The sequence below is a fragment of the Bombina bombina genome, chromosome 12 (genome assembly GCF_027579735.1).
Source record: "Bombina bombina isolate aBomBom1 chromosome 12, aBomBom1.pri, whole genome shotgun sequence".
Lineage (NCBI taxonomy): Eukaryota > Metazoa > Chordata > Amphibia > Anura > Bombinatoridae > Bombina > Bombina bombina.
Window position 1 is genome coordinate 54,946,785 of NC_069510.1, and position 27,395 is coordinate 54,974,179.

Genomic DNA, 27,395 nt, shown 5'->3' on the forward strand with positions numbered 1-27,395 from the left:
ACTCAGTCAAAGCATCATTCCATTCATCAATAAATGATTTATCATCTGTTTCAAAGGCAGGGAATTTCTGTAGTCTCAGTCCTCTAGGAATCATCCTTTGTGAAAAGTATCTCTCTAGAGTCCATAGATCCCACTGTAATTTCTGTTCTTTATTAGTTAATATCGTTTCCATCTCCATGAATAAAGCATTTAAAGTCATTACAGTCCTGTCAGTTGAAAAAACTTTATCAATGTCCTGGGGTGAACAATCCCTTTCAGTGACTGGGATTAATGAATAAAATGTCTGTGGTTGTTGTTCTTCCATGTTAAGGCAAAGTATTGATGGAAGAAGAACTTAAAGAAAAGAAACAAAAGTAGGCAAAAGTATAAAGATAAAATACCATGATAGTTTCACACTTTAGGGAGACACCTAAGACACAGCCAGTTTGTGTCTAATATGATAAAGAGAAATACAAAAAGGAAGGAACTCCCTTAAATGTGATAAATAGCCTACCGTACCCCTAAAAACACATAGGGGGGTACCAATCCTGGGGAAACACAAAACTACTGGGGTGGGTTTCGCAGGTGTGCTCAGAGACACTGTACAAAACTGACCAGCTTAGTAGAAAATTACGCTGATGGTGCAACCAAAATGACATTTGCTGAGTTGCACTGGTCAGGCATAAAACTGAAGTTAAAGGAAAGAGTCATCTCTCCTACAGAGAAAGAGCAGCCCTCAATAAACTTAGTAAGGACAGGAAGATAGTCATTAAAGCTGCGGATAAGGGAGGATCTGTAGTGGTGCAGAATAGGATTGATTACATCAAGGAAGCACACAGGCAGCTCTATGACCAAGAAAGCTATACAAAATTAGATTACAATCCAATGTGGCTATTTCAGAAACAATTGAAAAGCGTTTTGGATGAAGGACTCAAATTGGGTTTTTTGGATAAAGAAACATTTGACTATTTGTTAGTCAAACACCCTGTTACCCCAATCTTTCACCACCTACCAAAGGTGCATAAATCTTTGGAGGAGGTAAAGGGCAGTCCGATCGTGAGCGGTATTGGCTCATTATCTGAGAATTTGTCCCAGTGGCTGGATGTGGTACTCCAACCTTTGGTACAGAAACTGCCCAGCTATCTCAAAGACACCTCGCATGTGCTGAGTACCCTTGAGACATTGTCATGGAAATCGGAGTATAAGTGGGTCACCGTGGATGTGGTGTCCCTTTATTCTACTATACCCCACAATGAGGGTATTAAAGCAATACGCTATTTTTTGAATAACTACACCACATTCACTATACCTTTTCAAGATTTTATCATCCAAGTAACTCTTTTTCTGCAGACCCACAACTACTTCGAGTTTGAGGGGGAGTATTTCCTGCAGAGACGTGGGACAGCTATGGGGGCCAAGTTTGCCCCATCCTACGCCAACTTATATCTTGGGTGTTGGGAGCTGTCCCACGTCTATGCGGGAAGTAATCCTTTTCTAGACAACATCATAGTATATCGTCGCTACATAGACGATCTGTTTTTGGTGTGGAAGGGAGACATTGACCAAGTCCAAAATTTAATTGATTGGATTAATGTGAACGAATTAAACCTAACCTTTACTTTTGACATCAGCGAACATGACATTAATTATCTGGATGTCACTTTTAAGGGTAAAGCTGATGGCAAAATAGAAACCTCCAGTTATAGGAAGCCTATCTCAGGCAACACTTTGCTTCATGGCAAGAGTTGTCATCCACCGCATGTCCCCTATGCGATTGCTAAAGGACAGCTCATCCATCTTAAAAGAAACTGTTCGGATGAGGACACTTTCAAGGATCAATCAATGGAATTGATTGATCGCTTTAAACAACGCGGCTATAAAAGGTCTGATATAAATAAAGCCCATAAGGAAGTAGAATGTATGGATAGAAAGACTCTACTTAACTCAGCAAGTAAAAAAGCACAAAAGAGAACCAATATTGTGCCATACAAGGGTGCCACCTTTGTCACCAACTACAGCTCCCAGTATAAACAAATCTGTGGAATTGTCCGTAAACATTTTGGTTTGCTGAGAGCAGATGATAGATTGGTCAAAACAGTGGACCATGGTCTGAGATGCTCTTACAGAAGAGCCAGTACTATAGGGAATATGTTGTCCCCATCTCAGCTCAAAAGTGATCAAAGCAACATCACAAGTTTGTGGCTAACGCATAAAGGCATGTACAAATGTGGCCACAGGAAATGTAAACCCTGTGACCACGTTGAGGTTACATCAACATTCACCTCTAAAATCAATGGAAAGACCTTTGATATTGAACGCTGCCTAAATTGCTCTTCTACTTACGTAATCTATATGATTGAATGTATCCAGTGTGGGATACAATACATAGGGCTTACCACCAGAGACATTAGGTCACGCATTAGGGAACATTTCAGCACTATCACTGTAGGTAAGGCCACCACTCCTATTGTGACACACTTTGCAGTCAAGCACAACAAGGATCTGTCTTTCTTTAGCTGGAAAGCGATAGAACAGGTATTTACCCCAAAGAGAGGGGGAGACAGGGAAAACCTTTTAGAAAAGAGAGAAATGTATTGGATTTTTCACTTGGAAACTAGGTTTCCAGGGGGATTAAACTCCCAATATGATTTAATAAACTACTGGGAATAAAAGTCCGTCCTTTTTCATCCATTCATATAACTCTACCAAATACAAACTTACCCAAATTTACATAAAAAAACAAATTTACCCAAAATAAATGGCCCCCATGACATGCTTTACCTATGTGCTTAAGCACACAATTGAATAGTACAATTGGGCACCTCCTACTCAGCCTTACCCCAATTTCTGTTCCCCTGTGAAATACAAATATACATATAAATGGGGACCTTGATGTCTCCATAATTATTCAAGAATAATGCCTTAACTTCCAATAGAAGAGTTATAAGGATCAGAATATTTGGTTTCTTTCTCCTATGATAAGCCTAAAATTGTGGGCTTAAAATTTCACATTAGTATTTCATTGGTAAACCTTTTTCAGGGTTTTTTAGGGTTTTTTACATAAGAAAAGTATGAGTATTTAAGTACAAAAATATTCTATTGCTCTAACGATAAGCTTCAACTATGTGCTTAATTACATTTTTGTATTTCTTTAGGAAGCCCTCTTAGGTGTCATGTTTACACTCACAATACCTGTATAGGAATAGGCAAATAAGCATAATAGTCCGCTTACTCGTTTGTGCAATATATAAGTCACATTTGGATAATTCAACATACTATTACATGCACTAAAGGTTGCATCCTGTACAACAACTTTAATATGTTGCCTTTAAGATTTTTAGTTATTCATATGTCCTGGGGCAGTACCCTATTATATTAGGTGGTTTAGTGGTTTATTTAGACTGAGTTAGATTACATGCCAAAGTAGCTAGCAAGACTCAATTTGTTTATGTATTTGTGTTTTTTGCATTAAATACACAGAGTTCTGCCCCCCTTTGATTTTAACCAATCAAAACACACCTGTTTTTTGCTATAAGCCCAGCTGTGTGAATAGTTTGAATTAGGCTAAGAGTAAGGCTACGGCCGAAACGCGTAAGCCAGTACAGCAAGGACTCAGTGTCCTCAGTTCAATTTTCTTACCAGGTTTTTTGAGCAAAAAATTTGATGGCGTTTTGATGTTTTAAGGATTTTGGATAATAAAGTATTTTGAACTTTTAATTTGGCACTTGGAATCCTGTTCTTTTTAATCACTACTATTTTGCCGGTTGCTGCTAATTTTGGAATCCACAAAGTGCACGAACAATCAACCCTGGGGACCGGACAGCCAATGGGAGCAGGGGAAGGGAACGCAGGTGTGCGTGTCATGTGACCAGGAAGTTGGAGATCAAGCAACGAGTAAGCAGAGGGGATCGTTTGTACACGGGCGAGCAGGCATCATATTTACCCGGTCAACACCTGATAAGAGAGGTGTGTGAAAAAGAGGTTGACTGCCCAGGACCGCCGTATACTTTACCCCAGAGGCAACGGACTTATCTTCTATTCAGCTCAGCAAGCATCCACATACGTGAGTAACGCTTCACTAACTAAAGGGAGCGGCAACTTTGTCTTATGAACATATATGCTATTTGTTGTCCTCAGGACCTCCCGTGCTGAAATTTTGGAGTGTTGTTTGATGAACACATTTACCTGAGTGCTATGTTTCGTGCCTTGTTCAGTGTGCTATATTTACCCTGGTCACTTATGCTTTAATGACTTTCACTATGCCTGACCAGTGCAACTCAGCAAATGTCATTTGGGTTGCACCATCAGCGTAATTTTCTACTAAGCTGGTCAGTTATGTACAGTGTCTCTGAGCACACCTGCGAAACCCACCCCAATAGTTTTGTGTTTCCCCAGGATTGGTACCCCCCTATGTGTTTTTAGGGGTACGGTAGGCTATTTATCACATTTAAGGGAGTTCCTTCCTTTTTGTATTTCTCTTTATCTTTCCATAGCATACCATTACATAAATCAATAAGCATCCCAGCAGTGCACAAGAATAGTTTCATCTCTCTGTACACCAAAAAGGAAATGTGCAACTCCAAGATTTTAGCTGTATGGTTACTGAGGATGCAAGCAATGCTTTTGTATGTGCCCCGCCTAGATCTACTAAATGAGTATGTGGTGTTGAGAGTGGAACAGAGAGTGGTAATGATGTTAGGTTAACGGAAGCACCTGTGTCCAGAAGTATATTTGTGTGATGGCCCCCAACCACACCTGAAACACTAGGTCACTATGGTCCTTCGACAACTGGCAGGTAGGTACCATTTTAACAGGGGCCTGACACCCCTATTGCACATCATGTCCTCCATCACTGAGGTCAATTAAGGGTGCAGTTGGAATTTTAGCTGTATCTTTGTCATAGAATTTAGGATCCTCTACGGTTCTGACTTGAGTAGTTCTAGGATCATAGTATCCCTTTTCAGAGAGATTTTTTTTATACATTTTTATTGAGGTTTGAACAAACAAACAAGTTAGGAATTAAACATCTGTAAAGAAAGATATACATGGTTTGCCCTCCAAAATATTATAGGCGTCTATAAGCCTCTTCAGAGATGTTTTTAAGATGCTCTCTTAATGGTGTATATGGATTGGGATTGTGTCGTCTAAGGTTGTGGTATACCGCAGCATGTACTTGACCCCTCTTTTCATGACTGTTTTTGCGTTGCTAGCAGTGTCCTATTTTTCCACATGCAAAACATATACGGGATGTTTTGGATTTATCTGTATGTGCATTGTTACCCTCATTTTTGGCTAAAAGGGAAACTTGTGGGAATTTAACCTTAAGGGCTTGATCTTTCCTCCATTCATCTAACATTCTGAGAAATTCATAAAAGTAACAAGATGTAGCTAGTAAATTACGATTAGTAGAATCCATACTCTTATATTTCCCTGCTAATATGCGTAACATTTTTGGATCTCCAAATTGTAGATCTGGTCTTTTATGAACTTTACAGTAAACCTCATGAAATCTAGTGCAAAATGCAAATGGGTCTTCATTTCGCTGGGGCACGATTGTGTCTAGGAATGATGTATCAGTAGTGTCTATATTAGTAAGACCTAAAATTTGATTACTGCATTCTCCTTGTCAGTCCAATATCCATACTCTAGCTGGAGTTCTAATGAGCTACTGTGGGGGGGGGGGGGGGTAACCAGATTTTAAGAAGCTAACATGCAGTGTAGTCTTTAAGGCTATACTGGGTAACAAATTGCTCAAAGGTAACTAAATTATCTACCATGTGTGCATTTGAATTAAGTGCATTGAATAAGTGTTTTTATTTCACAAGCATATTTTTTATATGGGTCCTCTGCTGAAGAGGTAGGTGTGAAGAAGTTCTGGTATGTGTGCTTGGGCTAGCTTCAGATCTAGTAAAAAGTAGATGTTGCAATTTATCCTGGCTATTTGTATGTAATGGTGTGTGACATTGTGCTTCTTCTCCCCCTGTTGCAGTGTAAATAGGAAAGGGTGTAAAATGTCTAAGACGCTCTTCTTCTAATTTCTTTCATGTAATTGGAAAGAGTCCATGAGCTAGTGACGCATGGGATATACATTCCTACCAGGAGGGTAGGGTTTCCCAAACCTTAAAATGCCTATAAATACACCCCCCACCACACCCACAATTCAGTTTTACAAACTTTGCCTCCTATGGAGGTGGTGAAGTAAGTTTGTGCTAGATTTCTACATTGACATGCGCTTCTCAGCATGCTGAAGCCCGGTTCCTCTCAGAGTGCAGTGAATGACAGAGGGATGTGAAGGGAGTATTACCTATTGAATACAATGGTCATCCTAACGGGGATCTATTTCATAGGTTCTCTGTTATCGGTCGTAGAGATTCATCTCCTATCTCCCTTTTCAGATTGATGATATACTCTTATATACCATTACCTCTACTGATTCTTGTTTCAGTACTGGTTTGGCTATCTACTTTATGTAGATGAGTGTCTTTTGGTATGTATGTTTTCCTTTTATTTAAGACACTCTCAGCTATGGTTTGGCACTTTATATGTAAAGTTCTAAATATAATGTTTGTAATTACATTTGCCATGATTCAGGTTAATCAGTATATTTCCTTCTTACAGACTGTAAGTTTCATTTTTTGGGAAATGCATTTATAAATATATTTTAAAAAAAAGAAAAAATTTTCTTACCTGAAAATTTTTCAAATGAATTTTCTAAATTGCGGGCTGTTAGGCTCGCGGGAGCGCAAAATGCTACAATTTATTGTGTCATTCTTGGCGCGAGACTTTTTTGGCGCGAGAATTACGTTTATTGATGCAATTTCGTAATTTCCGGCGTCTTAGTTGTCGTCGAGAGTTTTCACGTAGTTGCGTCATCTATGACGCTCATGTTTGTTGCAGACGTTCTTGGCGCCAAAAAATATTTTGTCAGTTGTGCGTCATACTTGACGCCAGATTTTTGACATTATTTAAGTCCTTATTTCATTTTGCTTCTGGTTTCCAGAGGCTTATTTTGTTTGCATTTTTTCCCTTTCCTGAAACTGTCATATAGGGAAATTGATAATTTTGCTTTATATGTTATTTTTTCTATTACATATTGCAAGATGTCTCAAGCTGACCCTGTATCAGAATCTACTACTGGAAACCTGCTGCCTGATGTCGGTTCTACCAAAGCTAAGTGCATTTGTTGTAAACTTGTGGTAACTGTTCCTCCGGCTGTAGTTTGTGCTAGCTGTCATGATAAACTTTCAAAAGCAGACAATTTTCCATTAGTAATAATCCATTACCTGTTGTTGTTCCTTCAACATCTAATGTTCAGGATATTCCTGTTAATGTGAGAGAATTTTTTTCTAATTCCATTCAGAAGGCTTTGTCTGTCATACCACCTTCTAATAAACGTAAAAGGTCTTTTAAAACTTCTCATAAATTTGATGAATTTTTAAATGACCAACAGCATTCTGATTTATCTCTGATGAGGATCTATCTGGTTCAGAAGATTCTACCTCAGATATTGACACTGACAAATCCTCATATTTATTTAAAATGGAGTATATTCGTTCCTTATTAAAAGAGGTGTTGATTGCATTAGATATGGAGGAGACTAGTCCTCTTGATATTAAAACCAGTAAACGTTTAAATTCGGTTTTTAAACCTCATGTAGTTATTCCAGAGGTTTTTCCAGTTCCTGATGCTATTTCAGGTGTAATTTCTAGGGAATGGAATAGACTGGGTACTTCTTTTACTCCTTCTTCAAGGTTTAAGAAACTGTATCCTTTGCCAACTGATAGATTGGAGTTTTGGGAAAAGATCCCCAAAGTTGATGGGGCCATCTCTACTCTTGCTAAACGTACTACTATTCCAGATAGTACTTCTTTTAAAGATCCTTTAGATAGGAAACTTGAATATTTTCTAAGGAAGGCTTATTTATGTTCAGGTCATCTTCTTAGGCCTGCTATTTCTTTGGCTGATGTTGCTGCTGCTTCAACCTTTTGGTTGGAAACTTTAGCACAACAAGTACCAAATCATAATGTGTATAGCATTGTTAAGTTAATTCAACATGCTAATAATTTCATTTGTGATGCCATTTTGATATCATTAGAATTGATGTAAGATATATGTCTTTAGCTATATTTGCTAGAAGAGCTTTATGGCTTAAATCTTGGAATGCTGATATGACTTCTAAATCAACGTTGCTATCTCTTTCTTTCCAAGGTAATAAATTATTTGGTTCTCAGTTGGATTCTATTATTTCAACTGTCACTGGGGGGAAGGGAGCTTTTTTGCCTCAGGATAAAAAATCTAAGGTTAAATTTAGGGCTGCTAACCGTTTTCGTTCCTTTCGTCAAAATAAGGAACAGAAATCTGACCCTTCCCCTAAGGGAACAGTTTCCAATTGGAAGCCTTCTCCAGTCTGGAATAAATCCAAGCCATTTAAAAAATCAAAATCAGCCCCAAAGTCCACATGAAGGTGCGGCCCTCATTCCAGCGCAGCTGGTAGGGGGCAGACTAAGATTTTACAAGGATGTTTGGATTAATTCAATCCAAAATCATTGGATTCAGAACATTATTTCCCAAGGGTACAGAATAGGTTTCAAAGTAAGACCGCCTGTGAGAATTTTTTTTCTCTCACTTATTCCAGTGAACCCAGTAAAGGCTCAGGCTTTCCTGAAGTGTGTTTCAGACCTAGAGGTATCTGGGGTAATTGTGCCAGTTCCTTTTCAGGAACGGGGTCTGGGGTTTTATTCAAATCGTTTCATTGTTCCAAAGAAGGAGAATTCTTTCAGACCAGTTCTGGATCTAAAAATTTTGAATCATTATGTAAGAATACCAACATTCAAGATGGTGACTATAAGGACTATTCTGCCTTTTGTTCAGCAAGGGCATTATATGTCCACAATAGACTTACAGGATGCATATCTTCATATTCCGATTCATCCAGATCACTATCAGTTCCTGAGATTCTCTTTTCTAGACAAGCATTACCAATTTGTTGCTCTTCCTTTTGGCCTAGCAACAGCTTCAAGGATCTTTTCAAAGGTTCTCGGTGCCCTACTCTCTGTAATCAGAGAGCGGGGTATTGCAGTGTTTCCTTATTTGGATGATATCTTGGTACTTACTCAGTCTTTACATTCTGCAGAATCTCACACAAATCAACTAGTGTTGTTTCTTCAAAGACATGGTTGGAGGATCAATTTACCAAAAAGTTCCTTGATTCCTCAGACAAGGGTAACCTTTTTCGGATTCCAAATAGATTCAGTATCCATGACTTTGTCTCTAACAGACAAAAGACGTCTGAAATTGATTTCAGCTTGTCAAAACCTTCAGTTTCAATCATTCCCTTCAGTAGCTATGTGCATGGAGGTTTTAGGTCTCATGACTGCAGCATCGGACGCGATCCCCTTTGCTCGTTTTCACATGAGACCTCTTCAGCTTTGTATGCTGAGCCAATGGTGCAGGGATTATACAAAGATATCACAGTTTATATCCTTAAATCCCAATGTTTGACTATCTCTGACTTGGTGGTTAGATCACCATCGTTTAGTTCAAGGGGCTTCTTTTGTTCATCCAGCTTGGACTGTGATCACAACAGATGCGAGTCTTTCAGGTTGGGGAGTTGTCTGGGGATCTCTGACAGCTCAGCGGGTTTGGAAGTCTCAAGAGGCGAGATTACCAATCAATATTTTGGAACTCCGTTCGATTCTCAGAGCTCTTCAGTTTTGGCCTCTTCTGAAGAAAGAACCGTTTACTTGTTTTCAAACAGACAATGTCACAACCGTGGCATATGTCAATCATCAAGGTGGGACTCAGTCCTCAAGCTATGAAAGAAGTATCTCGGATACTTGCATGGGCGGAATCCAGCTCCTGTCTAATTTCTGCGGTCCATATCCCAGGTATAGACAATTGGGAAGCGGATTATCTCAGTCGCCAGACTTTACATCCGGGAGAGTGGTCTCTTCACCCAGATGTGTTTTTTCAGATTGTTCAGATGTGGGGACTTCCAGAAATAGATCTGATGGCTTCTCATCTAAACAGGAAACTTTCCAGGTATCTGTCCAGGTCCAGGGATCCTCAAGCGGATGCAGTGGATGCGTTGACACTTCCTTGGGGTTTTCAACCTGCTTATATCTTTCCGCCTCTAGTTCTTCTTCCAAGAGTGATTTCCAAAATCATAATGGAGCGTTCATTTGTACTGCTGGTGGCTCCAGCATGGCCTCACAGGTTTTGGTATGCGGATCTTGTTTGGATGTCCAGTTGCCAACCTTGGCCACTTCTGTTAAGGCCAGACCTTCTATCTCAAGGCCCATTTTTCCATCACAATCTCAAATCATTAAATTTGAAGGTATGGAGATTGAATGCTTAGTGCTTAGTCATAGAGGTTTCTCTGACTCAGTGATTAATACTATGTTGCAGGCTTGTAAATCTGTATTTAAAAAGATTTATTACAGAGTTTGGAAGACTTACATTTCATGGTGTTCTTCTCATAAATTCTCTTGGCATTCTTTTAGAATTCCTAGAATTTTACAGTTTCTTCAGGATGGTTTAGATAAGGGTTTGTCTGCAAGTTCCTTGAAAGGACAAATCTCTGCTCTTTCTGTTCTGTTCCACAGAAAAATTGCTAATCTTCCTGATATTCATTGTTTTGTACAGGCTTTGGTTCGTATCAAGCCTGTCATTAAGTCAATCTCTCCTCCTTGGAGTCTTAATTTGGTTTTGAGGGCTTTACAGGCTCCTCCGTTTGAGCCTATGCAGTCTCTGGACATTAAATTACTTTCTTGGAAAGTATTGTTCCTTTTGGCCATTTCTTCTGCTAGAAGAGTTTCTGAATTATCTGCTCTTTCTTGTGAGTCTCCTTTTCTGATTTTTCATCAGGATAAGGCGGCTTTGCGGACTTCATTTAAATTTTTACCTAAAGTTATGAATTCCAACAACATTAGTAGAGAAATTGTTGTCCCTTTATTGTGTCCTAATCCAAATAATTCTCTGGAGAGATCTTTACATTCTTTGGATGTGGTTAGAGCTTTGAAATATTATGTTGAAGCTACTAAAGATTTCAGAAAGACTTCTAGTCTATTTGTTATCTTTTCTGGTTCTAGGAAATGTCAGAAGGCTTCTGCCATTTATTTGGCATCTTGGTTAAAGCTTTTAATTCATCCTGCTTATTTGGAGTCGGGTAAATCCCCGCCTCAGAGGATTACGGCTCATTTTACTAGGTCAGTTTCTACTTCCTGGGCTTTTAAGAATGAAGCTTCTGTTGATCAGATTTGCAAAGCAGCAACTTGGTCTTCTTGCATACTTTTACTAAATTCTACCATTTTGATGTTTTCTCTTCTTCAGAAGCAGTTTTTGGTAGAAAAATACTTCAGGCAGCTGTTTCAGTTTCATTCTTCTGCTTATAAATTCAGTTTTTTTCATTATAAAGATTAAAACTTTTTATTTATTTTTCTGCGGAATGGGCTGTCTTTATTTTTATCCCTCCCTCTCTAGTGACTCTTGTGTGGAGTTCCACATCTTGGGTATTTGCTATCCCATACGTCACTAGCTCATGGACTCTTGCCAATTACATGAAAGAAAACATAATTTATGTAAGACTTTACCTAATAAATTCATTTCTTTCATATTGGCAAGAGTCCATGAGGCCCACCCTTTTTGTGGTGGTTATGATATTTTTGTATAAAGCACAATTATTCCAATTCCTTGTTGATGCTTTCGCTCCTTTCTTATCTCCCCACTTCTTCGCTATTCATTAAACTGAATTGTGGGTGCGGTGGGGGGTGTATTTATAGGCATTTTGAGGTTTGGGAAACTTTGCCCCTCCTGGTAGGATTGTATATCCCATACGTCACTAGCTCATGGACTCTTGCCAATATGAAAGAAATGAATTTATCATGTAAATTCTTACATAAATTATGTTTTTTGTATCAAAGTTGCTATTGTGTGTCCTCTTTGTACAAATTCTTCCCCTAGACTTTCTATATATTCTTTACTTAAATGGCATGTGGGACACATGTCTAGATCTGCAACAGAAACATTTACAGGCATTACTACTGCAGTGGTAAAAATGCTCCTCTTTGCTAAAGCACACTTATATTGTAAAACAAGCTGAGCAAGATTATCAATATACTTTTTCCTTTTATTCAGCACAAATGTCACTATTTTATTATTAGCCTTCTCAAATTGCTGCAGCAAATCATCAGCAAATCTAATTCACTTAAACCATCTTCAACAGTTGAATCATCAGCAAAATTATTAATAGCTTCCATTTTACCTTATAACGACTGGTCCAGTAATCTTGCCCTTGTACGGCCTTCTCCAGATCACTGATGTCTGAGTCCTGCTGCAAGTGCAGCTGCTTGTATTGGGCTCCACAAGCTCTTGTATTACAAAAAAAAAAAACTGGAACGCTAACCTGCCTGGCTTCACCAATGTGAAAAAGCCCCCCTAAATCCTGGGATTGTGACTGAAACCTGTCAGGCTTTTCCTTTAACAACAAACTATGCTTATACGGTTAATACATTTCACTTACACATAATATTTAAATGTGGTAAATTTAATAAACAATAGGCAATTACAATAAGAGTAAGAGAAGCGTCTAATATACAAGGCTCTATTCTTCTAGTCTATCTACACTATAGACTAATGCCTGTGGGTGGGTGCATGCAAAGAAAGCTGAAGTCTGTCTCTAATACCTTTGGTGTTATTTTTGTCCTTCCTACCTGTCTGTTCTTTCCACAGCATATTTAAAGCAATATTACCCCAACTTGAAGATTGTCTTAACCAATCAAATGCTTAAATGTCCAGTTGATAAATGCTTAAATGTCCAGTTGATAAATCCCAGCAAAAGTAGCCAGCTACCTGTAGGTGTCACCCTTGTCCAAGAAATGACATTTGACAGGACTCCATGGCATAAGTGGTTAGCCTCCTTTGACGTTGGACAATGCTGTTTATGACACTTTTATAAGAACATGGGCTATACGTCCTTTGAAGTTCCAGGAATGATATGAAGTTATGGTACTGACCCACCCAAGGACTTTATAAGCCTTTAGCTCTGTGATGACTCTGTGATAAGGACATTTTTTTTAAGTTCTGTTCAGAGATACCATCTGTTGTATTCTAGTCTAGTACATATTTGCAATGAGATACCACTCTTAAGAAGCAGGTTTAATCCTTTGAAGAGATACCATCTCCAGTTAGTTTCATTTGTCCCAAGAAACTGGTTTATACCTTCTCCAGTTAGTTTCACTTGTCCCAAGAAACTGATTTAGATATTAAGTCTTAAAGGGACAGTCTATACCAGAATTTTTATTGTTTTAAAAGATAGATAATCCCTTTATTACCAATTTCCCAGTTTTGCATAACCAACACAGTTATAATAATATACTTTTAACCTCTGTGATTATCTTGTATCTAAGCCTCTGCAAACTGCCCCTTTTTTCAGTTCTTTTGATAGACTTGCAGTCTAGCCAATCAGTGCCTGCTCCCAGATAACTTCACATGCATGAGCACAGTGTTATCTATATGAAATATGTGAACTAACACCCTCTAGTGGTGAAAAACTGTTAAAATGCAATCTGAAAGAGGTGGGCTTCAAGGTCTAAGAAATTAGCATATGAACCTCCTAGGTTAAGCTTTCAACTAAGAATACCAAGAGTACAAAGCAAAATTGGTGATAAAAGTAAATTGGAAAATTGTTTAAAATTACATGCTCTATCTGAATCATAAAAGTTTATTTTGGCCTAGATTGTCCCTTTAATTCAACAAGAAATTGTAATCCAAAATGATACTTATTACATAACCTATAAACCTAACAACCCCCTAACTTTAAATTAAAATTACAAGATCCCTATCTTAAAATAAATAAAAACGTACCTGGGAAATTAAAAAAAAACTAAGTTTAAACTATAAATTAACCTAACATTACTATTATACCAAAATTAATATAACTATCAATTAAATAAATTAAATTACACATTAAAAAAACCTAACACTACTAAAAAAAAAAAATCTACATTACAATTACAAAAAATTACAAAAAAATAAAAAATACTAAATTACAAACAATAAAAAATACTAAATTACAAAAAATAAAAACTAAATTACGTAAAATAACAAACAGAATTATCCAAAATAAAAGCAATTACACCTAATCTAATAGCCTTATAAAAATAAAAAAGCCCCCCAAAATAAAACAAGCCCTTAAAAGGGCCTTTTGTAAGGCATTGCCCTAAATAAATCAGCTCTTTTACCAGTTAAAGGACCCGTCAACACATTAGATTTGCATAATCAACAAATGCAAGATAACAAGACAATGCAATAGCACTTAGTCTGAACTTCAAACGAGTAGAAAAAAGTAGATTTTTTATAACAAATTTCAAAGTTATGTATATTTCCACTCCCCTTGTACCATGTGATAGCAATCAGCCAATCACAAATGCATAAACGTATAGTCTGTGAATTCTTGCACATGCTCAGCAGGATCTGGTGACTCAAAAATTGTAAACATAAAAGACTGTGCACATTTTTTATAATGGAAGTAAATTGGAAAGTTGTTTAAAATTACATGCTGTATCATAATCATGAAAATTCAATTTAACCTGAGTGTCCCTTTAAAAAATACAAAGACCTCCCAACAGTAAAACCCACCACCCAACCAACCCCCCCAAAATAAAAAAACCTGACTCTAACAAAAACCTAAGTTACCCATTGCCCTGAAAAGGGCAAAAACCTAAGCTACCCATTGCCCTGAAATTGGCCTTTTTCAGGGCAAGAAAAAGAGCTGAATGCTGAAAAAAGGGCATTTAGCTCTTTTAAGAACGCCCAAACCCTAATCTAAAAAACAATCACCCCAAAAAAGTTTTAAAAACCTAACATTAACCCCTGACGATTCACTTACAGTTTCTGAAGTCCGGACATCCAGACGGCGAAGTCTTCATCCAGGCGGCGAGGTCTTCATTCAGCCAGGCGGCGTCTTCTATCTTCATCCAAACTGCATCTTCTATCTTCATCTCGGTGGTGCGAAGCTGGTCTATCCTGAAGACATCCGGCATGGAGCATCCTCTTTATATGGCCGCCGCCGCCGTATACTAAATCTTCAGTGCAAGGGAGCCTTTTCAAAACGGCGTCCCTTGCATTCTTATTGGCTGATTTAATTTTTGAAATTCAAATCAGCCAATAGGATGAGAGCCACTGAAATCCTATTGGCAGTTCAAATCAGCCAATAGGAAGAGAGTTACTGAAATTCTATTGGCTGATTTGAATAGCCACTAGAATTTCAGTAGCTCTCATAAATGCGTATGCAGTTGGCATTTATCGATGTGCAGCGGATATGATACGCTAAATGTCCATCAGAACTGCTTGTGCAATACTGGCCCCTGTAGATTGGCCGCTAACAGGGGGTGTAAATCAACCCGGTCATATTAGATCTGGTTGATTTCTGTCCGCTGCCTCAGAGCAGGCTGACAAGTTATGGAGCAGCTTCATAACTTCTGTTTCCGGCGATCCTGAAGGTTTGCCGGAAACAAGGGGCATCAAGCTCCATTCGCACCTTTATAATTTGGCCCCTATGTGTTTATATGTGTATATATGTATATATGTCTGTAAATACATATATACACATATAAATACATAAATATATCTCTATACAAATATATACATATATATATATATGTTTATATGTGTGTGTATGGGGCATATTTATTAATGTGCGAGCGGACATGATAGATATATATAGAGCTATACATACTGTACATATCCATCTTCAGACATCTATATGTATGTTAAAGCCCTTTGCTTCCTTTTTTTTTTTCTAACACCTGAGACCTCATATACCCTTTGTTATGTATTTTTTATGTGCTCTGAGGAGGCGATATTCAGACGAGCATTAACTGTGCTCAATGATTGATTGTGCATTCAAATGATCCTGTGTACTTTCAACTTGTAATATGATCAAAAATCCCAACTTGTGCAAACACCCGTGATAAACCCCTTTTTCGCTTGCACTCCACTTGTAATCTGGCCCTTAATTATTATATTTCTGTGTGGGGGCGTAGCATGTGACAGATCATTAGGCCTGCTGCCTTAATTTGGGCAAAAACAAATTTACAATACAGTTTAACCATTTGTGTGCATACACATTCTATTTCTTTCCTATGGCATTGAGAGCACCCCAGCAGAGCTGTTAAGTATCGCTTCCCTTACTTATATCCCCCAGTCATTCTCTTTGCCTTGATCACGGGAGGATGGCGAAGATGGTGTCTGAAGATTTGAATCCTTTTAATGGGTACTTTTCCCTGCAAGCAAGTATTGGGGCTATGCGGTGCCCATGTCAATCTCTTTAGTAGCTTATGAGACAGCTGGACAGCAGCCTCCTGAGAGAATTATGGCTCATTCCACTAGAGCTGTTTCATCTCCATGGGCTTTCAAAAATGAAGCTTCTGTGGAGCAAATCTGTAAGGCGGTAACTTGGTCTTCTATTCATACTTTTTCCAAATTCTACAAATGTAATACTTTTGCCTCAGCTGAGGCTTCTATTGGGAGAAAGGTTCTTCAACCAGTGGTGCCTTCAGTTTAGATCAGCCTGTCTTGTTCTCACTCCCTATTCATTCTGTTTTCCTCTAGCTTGGGTATTGGTTCCCACTATGGGTGGTTATGGGTAAGGGAAGTGATACTTAACAGCTCTGCTGGCCAGGAGTAAATATCCCATTAGTAATTATAATGTTTTGTGGACTCTCCATGCTCGGAAATAAATACATTTATCAGGTAAGCATGTTTTTCTTGCGGTTAGTTTAACTTTAACCTGCAGGTTTAGTTTATTAAAAATATTGCTGTGGGAGAATAGCCTGTGACTGCTGCCTTATTTTGTGGAATATACACAAGGTTTAAACAAAATATGTGTTGCCCTTTGTGTGCATAATTATTTTTTCTTTACTGTAATTAGTGCACATAACTGCATATTTTTATTTAAATTTTGTTTTCTATAGTTATTTAGGAAATATATAATATTTTATTATATATGTCTAAATATATATTAGGGAATATTACTAGTAACCCTTATCTAATTGACAACATAATAATTGCTATTGCAGTGGGGGCACTAACCTCTCCAAAAAAATCCTTATATAATTATATTATTCTGTCATCAAATTGTTAGTTGATCAGAGTGTATCATGTTTTCAGTTTCCACTACCACCAGTAGTACCAGCACCATCTCTACCAGTGTAGTGTCCTTGGGGCCTATCTATTAAGCTCCGAACGGAGCTTGACAGCCCGTGTTTCTGGCGAGTCTTCAGACTCGCCAGAAACACAAGTTATGGAGCAGCGGTCACAAAGACCGCTGCTCCATAACCCTGGCCGCCTGCTCAGATCAGGCGGACAGGAATCGCCGGAATTCAACCTGATCGAGTATGATCGCGTTGGTTGACACCCCCCTGCTGGCGGCCCATTGGCCATTGTCTTCTCCTCTGGCTCAATCAACTAAAGGAGCAGCGGCAATTGAGGCAGACGAAGCAGGAATATCTTCTTCAGCATCAGCTGTAGCATGCATTCCAACGTCCACCAGGAGTAGGAAATATGCAGTGCCCACCACTACCTTGAATAGAAGCAGCAGCAGCCTGAGTAGCAGTAAGGATTGTGTAAGCATATCCCTAAAACAGAAGTGAACATTGAGGGAAACTGAAGCTGAAGAGGCTGAATTGACATCTTTGGCTCAAAGCCTAGTACTAAGATTGAGTAGGGTCCGAGATTACCATGCAGCCTCCATGCACATGTCAGCTTTTTACACAATATAATCAAAAAACCACCTGCACCAGTCCGCTCCAGTGCTACCATCAGTGCTGCCACTTTCCTGATTCCCTCCATGTTTTTATAGCAGCAGCCAGATGGGTTTATCACAATCTTAAAGGCTCTCTGAGCAAGCACAGCAGCAGCAATAGACACTGCAGGAGAGTATGAAATCTCATTTTGCCAAGTAGGCAGGGAGAAGAGGAAAGTATTGAACTGGTTTATTCCCTAGTCTGTTTCATGAGATGAAGGTCTTACTGTCTTACTGCAACTACTAGCATGTCTGCCTTTACTCTAGACCAGATAGAACTTGATTACAAGCCTGGGGAGATGGTGGAGAAAAAAGAGATACCATCACAGAGTCCGGGTGCAATGTTGCCAGTTCCACAAGCAGTGCAATCTCTGTTGATGGGCGTTCCACCATTATCACCACCACTAACACTAGGAGAGGAAAAATTGTTCAAGGGAGGGCAGAAGGAATTAGCTTTGCTACATCTCAAAGTTTCTGGTAGAAGGGCAAGCAGAAACAGTAACTTCTTTAAATCGTTCAAACTTTGTTTAGCATCATAAATAGCCTTGGGAGAGTGTTGGGTTATCTAACAAGCTCTGGGATGAACCAACATCTTTGCACTCACCACAAGGCTGTGTTATTGAGGGAAGAAAGGTGGAACAAGCAGCAAGAGTGCAACAGTCTCACAGTCAGAAATGACACCTACTAGGAGCAGCACTACCCTAGTCAGGACAGGGGACACAGTATTAATGGCAGAAAGCAAAGTCAGATACCAATGTCAACATCACAGCGAGCTGTTCAGCCTGCCCTAGTGGATTTTGGGGTGGTTTCACTCTAAGGTGATATCCAGGCAGCAGTCCAGAAAATGAACCTGTCTGATAGGTAAGCTGGTAGCTGTTGGTGGTGCACTCTTTGTCATGCTGGAAAGGGAGTCTTTCAAGCAGTTGATGGAATCAGCTGTTCCCCACTAACATCTCCCTTCATGCAGTACTTTCAGCATTGCTGTATTGAAGGAGGAGCTGGCTAGTTAGTGCACTTAACCACCGACTTATGGAGTGCTCCTATTGGCTATCATGCCTTCCTCCTCCTGACAGCACACTGGTGGCAGCCCAGGGCATGTGATGAGTAGTGGTGTCAGTGCTAGTGGTGGTGCAGCTGCAGGCAGCTCCGGTCAGGGCATAAGCATTTTGGTAGATAGGCAGGGCTCTCTTCCATGCCAAGGTGTGTGATGAGCAGCATACCACTGAAAATATATTGCAGGATGGTGGCACAGTGGTTAGGAGAACAGGCAGGCACCAAGGTGAAAATTGGATTCATTGTCAATGACAGAGCAGCCAATATGAGTAGACTGGTGGGACCCACTGATGCCCCTTCATCAAGTGCCTCATAGACTGTAAATGCTTACCATCTCTTCCCCCTACAGCAGACTTTCTGAGCTATTGGAATGACAAGAGGACTGTGTGGCCTGCCCTGGCTACAGTAATTTAGGAGCTCTTCTCTTGTTCCCAAACCTCCATACAAAGTTTGATCAGCAAGTTTTTTCATTAACTGGTAATATACTAAACCTCCAGCACTCACAAATGTCACATGGAGCCACAGGCATTTCTCAAATTTAACATTCCAGTGCTAGGTTACCCAACGCTTAGCTTTGACACCGATTAATTTTCAAAAGTTTTCCACTACTTCTCTTGCACTCCATGCTCCATGGTGATCATCATCTGCCAATGTCAAATCCTCAGGAAACTGCTGGCCTCTGTTTCCAAGGGGCTCTAGGCACATGTTACCCTCCTCCTCCTCTGCCTGGAGGTGTATTTTTGAGGTTTATGTACTGTCATTCCTACCTACCTAGTTCAGTAACTCTGCTGCCTGTTGCCTCCACTCCTGTTTCTGCCCTCCCTGCTCTGTGATAGTCATCGTCTGCCAATGCAAAATCCTCAGGGAACTGCTGGTTGCTATGTCCAATGAGCTCTAGGCAGCCGTTGCCCTCCTCCTCTGCCTGGAGGTGTATGTTTTGAGGTTTATGTATTGTCAGGCCTAACTATCTAGTTCAGTATGTCTGCTTTCTGCTGCTCCCACTCCTGCTACTGCCCTCCCTGCTCTGTTGTGGTCATCATCTGTCAATGCCAAATCCTTAGGGAACTGCTGGCCTCTGTGTCCAAGGGACTCTAGTAAACATATGTTGTTTGTCCTCCTTTCTTGGAGGAGTATTTTTGGATTTTATGTACTATTATTATGAGAATCCTAGATTGGTTAATATGCTTCCCGCTACTGCCCTTGTCTGTTCCTGACCTTCTTGAGTTGAGTTTTCAAGGATAATTAACTACAAACTTGTTATGGAGCAGGTGTGTGAGAAAGTGAGGGATGTGGGTACTATTTTAGCATGTGGGATTTGGAAAAAAAAGAGTTAAATGGATAAAAAATGATCATATGGAAAAACTTTAAAGTGGTGATGTTATTTCAACTTATTGTTTGAATTTTCTTTGTAAAACTTGTTCCAGTTCCTAAATGTTCTTGTGTCCCAGATAGCAATGAAGGTTTGGGTTTGTTGGCATTTCCTTGCAGTGTAAGTTTGTGGGTAAAAGGAATGTTTTGCAGGCTTCCCATAGGCTTTTATGGGATGTTATGAATTTTGGCCTGATCAAAATTCTCTTCCGAATATTCGGCAAACCGAATGTGCTGGCATCCAAAATCCTGACGACCCAAATTGATCGGAAAGAAACAAACCGAAAATTTCTGAATAACAGAATTTTCTCCCTGTGCATTTGTCTAGACTTTAGAACCAATAAGCAAAACACAGATTCAGTCATTTCATATCAGAAAAGTTCCAGACGTTTCATTATGTAATGTGTAATGTATGTAGCATATATACTAGTACCACATCTTGTAAATTTGAACAGTTTATACTGTTAAATTAACCCATTGTGCCTTTTTGACATAAGTTCTGCATGACAAACTACTTTACCCAGAAGGCTGCAGCCCTGCTGTCATCTTTGACAGCCGGTGCTGAAACCAGGGGCAGAAGGTATCTGCTTACAGAGCACCGATCGTCAATTGTTACAGTGACATTCAGTATTTAACGACTTTGTGGTGGTGCTGGTGGGAGGGAAAAAATGTTCTTGTTATTTTTAAATATATATGTCTATATACCTCTGTATATGTTTATATATATATATATATGTGTGTGTGTGTGTGTGTGTGAAGAACATCGGAATGTGTATTCCAAATGTACCTTCAGTTGGTCTAGTAAAATATTATTAAGCGCGCCCCATAGACGTCCTTTAATTACTGCACTTGGATCTTTTGCTCACAAGCTATCTTTTTACTTTCAACTTGCCCTAATGTGGAAAAGAAAATTTTTTACCTTGAGCGCAGTTAGCCCTCATGAACAATAATAGATTATCACTCCATTTCTAATCTAAGGCAATTGTTTTAACAAGTTTTTTTTTTCTCTCTTTTTTTTTCTAAAATCGAGATCTATTTTTTATTTAATTTTAAAATAAATGTTAAAATCAGAATAAATGTATAGAACTAGCAAATACTCTAAATACATCTTCTGTTGAAATGGCGCATGCAACATTTTTTTAAAAAAAAAGACACAACACACTACAACTATAGTTTTCACTCTCTCTCTCTCTCTCTCTCTCTCTCTCTCTCTCTCTCTTTCTCTCTCTCTCTCTCTCTCTCTATATATATATATATATATATATATATATATATATATATATATATATATATTTATATATATATACAGTATATAGTCATGGTCAGATAATGCACTACTTCATCAAGAAAATTGTTGAAATTACAAATGTTTAGGCATTCTCATGTTTATTTCTTTTGTTTGTATTGGTATGACACAAAAACGTGGAGAAAAAAAAAGCCAAATTTGACACATTCCACGCAAAACTCAAAAAATGGACTGGACAAAATTATTGGCACCTTCTCAAAATTTAGGAAATAATTGCATTCCAAGTACTGACAATATAGAAATCACACCGCCAACCAGTTAAAATGGTGACAAATTGACTCAACCTTTCTGTTATGTGTCTCTGTTTGCAACACTGAGCATGAAGAAAAGAAAGAACTGAGGATTTGAGAACAAAAATTGTGGAAAAGCATGGACAATCTCAAGGTTACAAGTCTTAATGTTCCTGTGTCCACTGTGCGCAACATTGTCAAGATGTTTACAGCCCATGGCACTATAGCTAATCTCCCTGGATGTGGACAAAAGAGAAAAATTGATCAAATATTGCAACAAAGGATTGTTCGAATGGTGGATAAAGAACCTCAATCAACTTCCAGACAAATTCAAACACAGGGTACAAATGTGTCAGCTCACACTATATGTCACCATCTGAATGAAAAGGGAAACTATGGTAGGAGACCCAGGAGGACCCCACTGCTGGCACAGAAAAATAAAAAAGCCAGATTTGAGTTTGCCAAAATTTACCTGAGGAAGCCAAAATCCTTTTGGGTGAATGTGCTGAGGACAGACTAAACAAAATTACAGCTTTTTGATAAAGCCAGCATTCTACTGTTTTCAGAAAAAGAAATCAGGCTTTTAAAGAAAAGAATACAGTCCCTACAGTCAAACATGGTGGAGGTTCACTAATGTTTTGGGATTACTTTGCTGCTTCAGGCACTGGATGACTTGACTGTGTGCATGGCATTATGAAATCTGAAGACTATTAAAGAATTCTGTGGTGCAATGTAGGGGCCAGTGTCAGAAAGTTGGGTCTCCGTCAGAAGTTATTTGTCTTACAGCAGTACAATGACCCAAAGCACATGTCAAAAAGCACCCAGAAATGATTTAAGGCAAAGTGTTGGAGAATACTGAACTGGCCAAAAATGAGTCCAAATCTCAATCCCATAGAACACCTGTGGAAAGATCTCAAAAAAGCAGCTGGGAAGGAGCTCTTCCAATCCGAGAGACCTGGAGCAGTTGGCAAAAGAAAAGTTGTCCAAAATTCCATTAGAGAGGGGTAAGAAACTCATTGATGGTTACAGGAAGCAATTGATTTCAGTTATTTTTTTCCAAGGGGTGTGCTACCAAATATTAAATTGAGGGTGCCAGATTTGGCTTTTTTCTCTCCACTTTTTGTGTCATACCAATACAAGCAAAAGAAATAAACATGAGAATGCCTAAACATGTAATTTCATCAATTTTCTGGGCAAAGTGGTGACAGAAATGCAGGGGTGCCAATATTTTTGGCCATGAGTGTATAGGCATAGTACTAATACCAGAGTGTATATATATATATATATATATATATATATATATATATATATATATACAGGGAGTGCAGAATTATTAGGCAAATGAGTATTTTGACCACATCATCCTCTTTATGCATGTTGTCTTACTCCAAGCTGTATAGGCTCGAAAGCCTACTACCATTTAAGCATATTAGGTGATGTGCATCTCTGTAATGAGAAGGGGTGTGGTCTAATGACATCAACACCCTATATCAGGTGTGCATAATTATTAGGCAACTTCCTTTCCTTTGGCAAAATGGGTCAAAAGAAGGACTTGACAGGCTCAGACAAGTCAAAAATAGTGAGATATCTTGCAGAGGGATGCAGCACTCTTAAAATTGCAAAGCTTCTGAAGCGTGATCATCGAACAATCAAGCGTTTCATTCAAAATAGTCAACAGGGTCGCAAGAAGCGTGTGGAAAAACCAAGGCGCAAAATAACTGCCCATGAACTGAGAAAAGTCAAGCGTGCAGCTGCCAAGATGCCACTTGCCACCAGTTTGGCCATATTTCAGAGCTGCAACATCACTGGAGTGCCCAAAAGCACAAGGTGTGCAATACTCAGAGACATGGCCAAGGTAAGAAAGGCTGAAAGACGACCACCACTGAACAAGACACACAAGCTGAAACGTCAAGACTGGGCCAAGAAATATCTCAAGACTGATTTTTCTAAGGTTTTATGGACTGATGAAATGAGAGTGAGTCTTGATGGGCCAGATGGATGGGCCCGTGGCTGGATTGGTAAAGGGCAGAGAGCTCCAGTCCGACTCAGACGCCAGCAAGGTGGAGGTGGAGTACTGGTTTGGGCTGGTATCATCAAAGATGAGCTTGTGGGGCCTTTTCGGGTTGAGGATGGAGTCAAGCTCAACTCCCAGTCCTACTGCCAGTTTCTGGAAGACACCTTCTTCAAGCAGTGGTACAGGAAGAATTCTGCATCCTTCAAGAAAAACATGATTTTCATGCAGGACAATGCTCCATCACACGCGTCCAAGTACTCCACAGCGTGGCTGGCAAGAAAGGGTATAAAAGAAGAAAATCTAATGACATGGCCTCCTTGTTCACCTGATCTGAACCCCATTGAGAACCTGTGGTCCATCATCAAATGTGAGATTTACAAGGAGGGAAAACAGTACACCTCTCTGAACAGTGTCTGGGAGGCTGTGGTTTCTGCTGCACGCAATGTTGATGGTGAACAGATCAAAACACTGACAGAATCCATGGATGGCAGGCTTTTGAGTGTCCTTGCAAAGAAAAGTGGCTATATTGGTCACTGATTTGTTTTTGTTTTGTTTTTGAATGTCAGAAATGTATATTTGTGAATGTTGAGATGTTATATTGGTTTCACTGGTAAAAATAAATAATTGAAATGGGTATATATTTGTTTTTTGTTAAGTTGCCTAATAATTATGCACAGTAATAGTCACCTGCACACACAGATATCCCCCTAAAATAGCTAAAACTAAAAACAAACTAAAAACTACTTCCAAAAATATTCAGCTTTGATATTAATGAGTTTTTTGGGTTCATTGAGAACATGGTTGTTGTTCAATAATAAAATTAATCCTCAAAAATACAACTTGCCTAATAATTCTGCACTCCCTGTATATATATATATATGTGTGTGTGTGTGTGTGTGTAGGGCTCAAAATTTCCACTCTTTACTAGCCATTGGTGAGTAGAAATGTAATGGTGGCAAGTGAAAGTTAGTGAATAAATGTTGAATCATCATTCACTCACGGTACAAAGTCTGGTGGCGTGTTGTAAGTAGCAAAATGTACACTCCTATTGCAGCATTGACAAACACATTTTGGGCTATGTGCTAAAAATATTATCTGAAGGGATATTATATATCCTAGAAAGGGCAAGGATATGTTATATTAATATACTTTTGAGAGGGTAAACGGGGCAGAGAGAGATTGGACAGGAAAAGTGAAAGTGGAGAAGAAGATAGCTTTACGAGAGAGTGGAGAAAAAATAAAAAAGAGTAAAGAGATATGAGAGAGGGAAACAAGAGTGTAAAGAGAAGATATGGCCCGAGATAGAAGAGAGAGATGATATTAATTAAAATAAAAATTCTAAGTCTGCTAAAACCTTCCATGACGGTCAGCACTCTTTCTCCAATCTCTCACTTCAACAACTTCCTATTTCTATCCATCTGTTGTCTTACCCAGAACCACCTAGTTCATGCTATGCACTTACTTTTGTTAATCTATTGCTGTATGTAGCATTATTTAATTTGTTAAGGTATAAAAAAAATATATAAAAAATGACTGCACAATAATGAATTTCACAATGGCATAACATATGCAAAGAGGGTAGTTGGTGTGGTGTGGGCAGCTAGTGGGTAAGACCAGAAGTGGTGAGTAACATTTTGGCCTGGTTAGTAGCTTGCAACCTGTAATTTTGAGCCCTGATTATATATATATATTACACAGTGTTTGTGACTAATTATCTCCTGATTTGTTTGCAGTCTTTAGTGTTGCCTGCTGTTTATTAACTATTTTTTTTACATGACTTGTTTTCTATTTCCCAGAAATGACTTCTTGAAAGAGATAAAAATCATCTCCAGGCTGAAACATCCCAACATCATCCGCTTGTTGGGTGTCTGTGTCCGGGATGATCCATTGTGCATGATCACAGAGTATATGGAGAATGGAGATCTTAATCAATTCCTGTCTCAGAGAGAGATCCGTAGTCAATTTACTATTGCCAATAATATCCCATCTGTCAGGTGAGCACAACTATGCTAGATTTTACTTTGTTTGAATTTTCACTGAAAGTAAAGGAAAAAAATACTTTTGCAGTAAGCACAGAGAATGAAATACAATTTATTTCATAAGTTGCTGAGAGTCCTCAAGCCGTTTCTCCTGGGATTCACCTCCTGACCACTAGGAGGAGGCAAAGATTTCAAAAACTACAAGAGCACTTAATCCCTCCCACCTCTCAGGTATCCCAGTCTTATCTTTGCTTTTAAGCTATGGAGCACACTCTCTAACTATTTAACATGCACGCCCAAATCAACGCTTAGATTACAAGTTCTGCGTTAGCTTTAAAAAGCAGCGTTAAGAGGTCCTAACGCTGCTATTTAATGCCCGCTGGTATTACAAGTAAGGCAGGAAAGGGTCTACCGCTCACTTTTTTTCCGCAACTTTTCCATACCGCAAATCCCCTTACATCAATTGCGTATCCTATCTTTTTAATGGGATTTGCCTAACGCTGGTATTACAAGTCTTGGAGAAAGTGAGCGGTACATCCTCTACCTCCAAGACCCCTAACGCATATAAAAGTCAGTAGTTAAGAGTTTTATGGGCTAACGCCGGAACATAAAGATCTTAACTAAAGTGCTAAAAAGTACACTAACACCCATAAACTACCTATTAACCCTAAACCGAGGCCCCCCACATCGCAAACACTATAATAAAATTATTCAACCCCTAATCTGCCGACCGGACATTGCCGCAACCTACATTATACCTATGAACCCCTAATCTGCTGCTCCTAACATCGTCGACACCTACATTATATTTATTAACCCCTAATCTGCCGTCCCCAACGCCGCCGCCACCTACCTACACTTATTAACCCCTAATCTGCCGACCGGACATCGCCACCACTATAATAAATGTATTAACCGCTAAACCGCCGTACTACCGCCTCTCAAACACTATATTAAATTTTATTAACCCCTAAATCTGCCCCCCAACGTCGCCGCCACCTACCTACAATTATTAACCCCTAATCTCCCGCCCCCAACGTCGCCGCTACTATAATAAAGTTATTAACCCCTAAACCTAAGTCTAACCCTAACACCCCCCTAAATTAAATATAATTTAAATAAATCAAAATAAAATTACTATAATTAAATAAATTAATCCTATTTAAAACTAAATACGTACCTATAAAATAAACCCTAATATAGCTACAATATAACTAATAGTTACATTGTAGCTATTTTAGGATTTATATTTATTATACAGGCAACTTTGTATTTATTTTAACTAGGTACAATAGCTATTAAATAGTTAATAACTATTTAATAGATACCTAGTTAAAATAATTACAAAATTACCTGTAAAATAAATCCTAACCTAAGTTACAAATACACCTAACACTACACTATAAATAAATTAATTATATAAATTAACTACAATTATCTAAAATAAAATACAATTAAATAAACTAAACTATATTACAAAAACAAACACTAAATTACAAAAAATAAAAAATATTACAAGAAGTTTAATCTAATTACACCTAATATAAGTCCCCTAATAAAATAAAAAAGCCCCCCAAAATAATAAAATTCCCTATCCTAAACTAAATTACAAAGTAATCCGCTCTTTTACCAGCCCTTAAAAGGGCTTTTTGCGGGGGATTGC

The 27,395-nt window shown here is 38.7% G+C and overlaps 1 protein-coding gene across 1 annotated transcript in view; it reads left to right on the plus strand.

Moving 5' to 3' along the window:
- LOC128642832 (discoidin domain-containing receptor 2-like) overlaps positions 1-27,395 on the plus strand; it is a 1,143,904-nt gene that overhangs the window by 952,365 nt on the left and 164,144 nt on the right. The window contains exon 15 of the mRNA XM_053695673.1: positions 25,550-25,747. Within this exon, the coding sequence (XP_053551648.1) occupies positions 25,550-25,747 (198 nt within the window). The remainder of the gene's footprint in view (positions 1-25,549; positions 25,748-27,395) is intronic.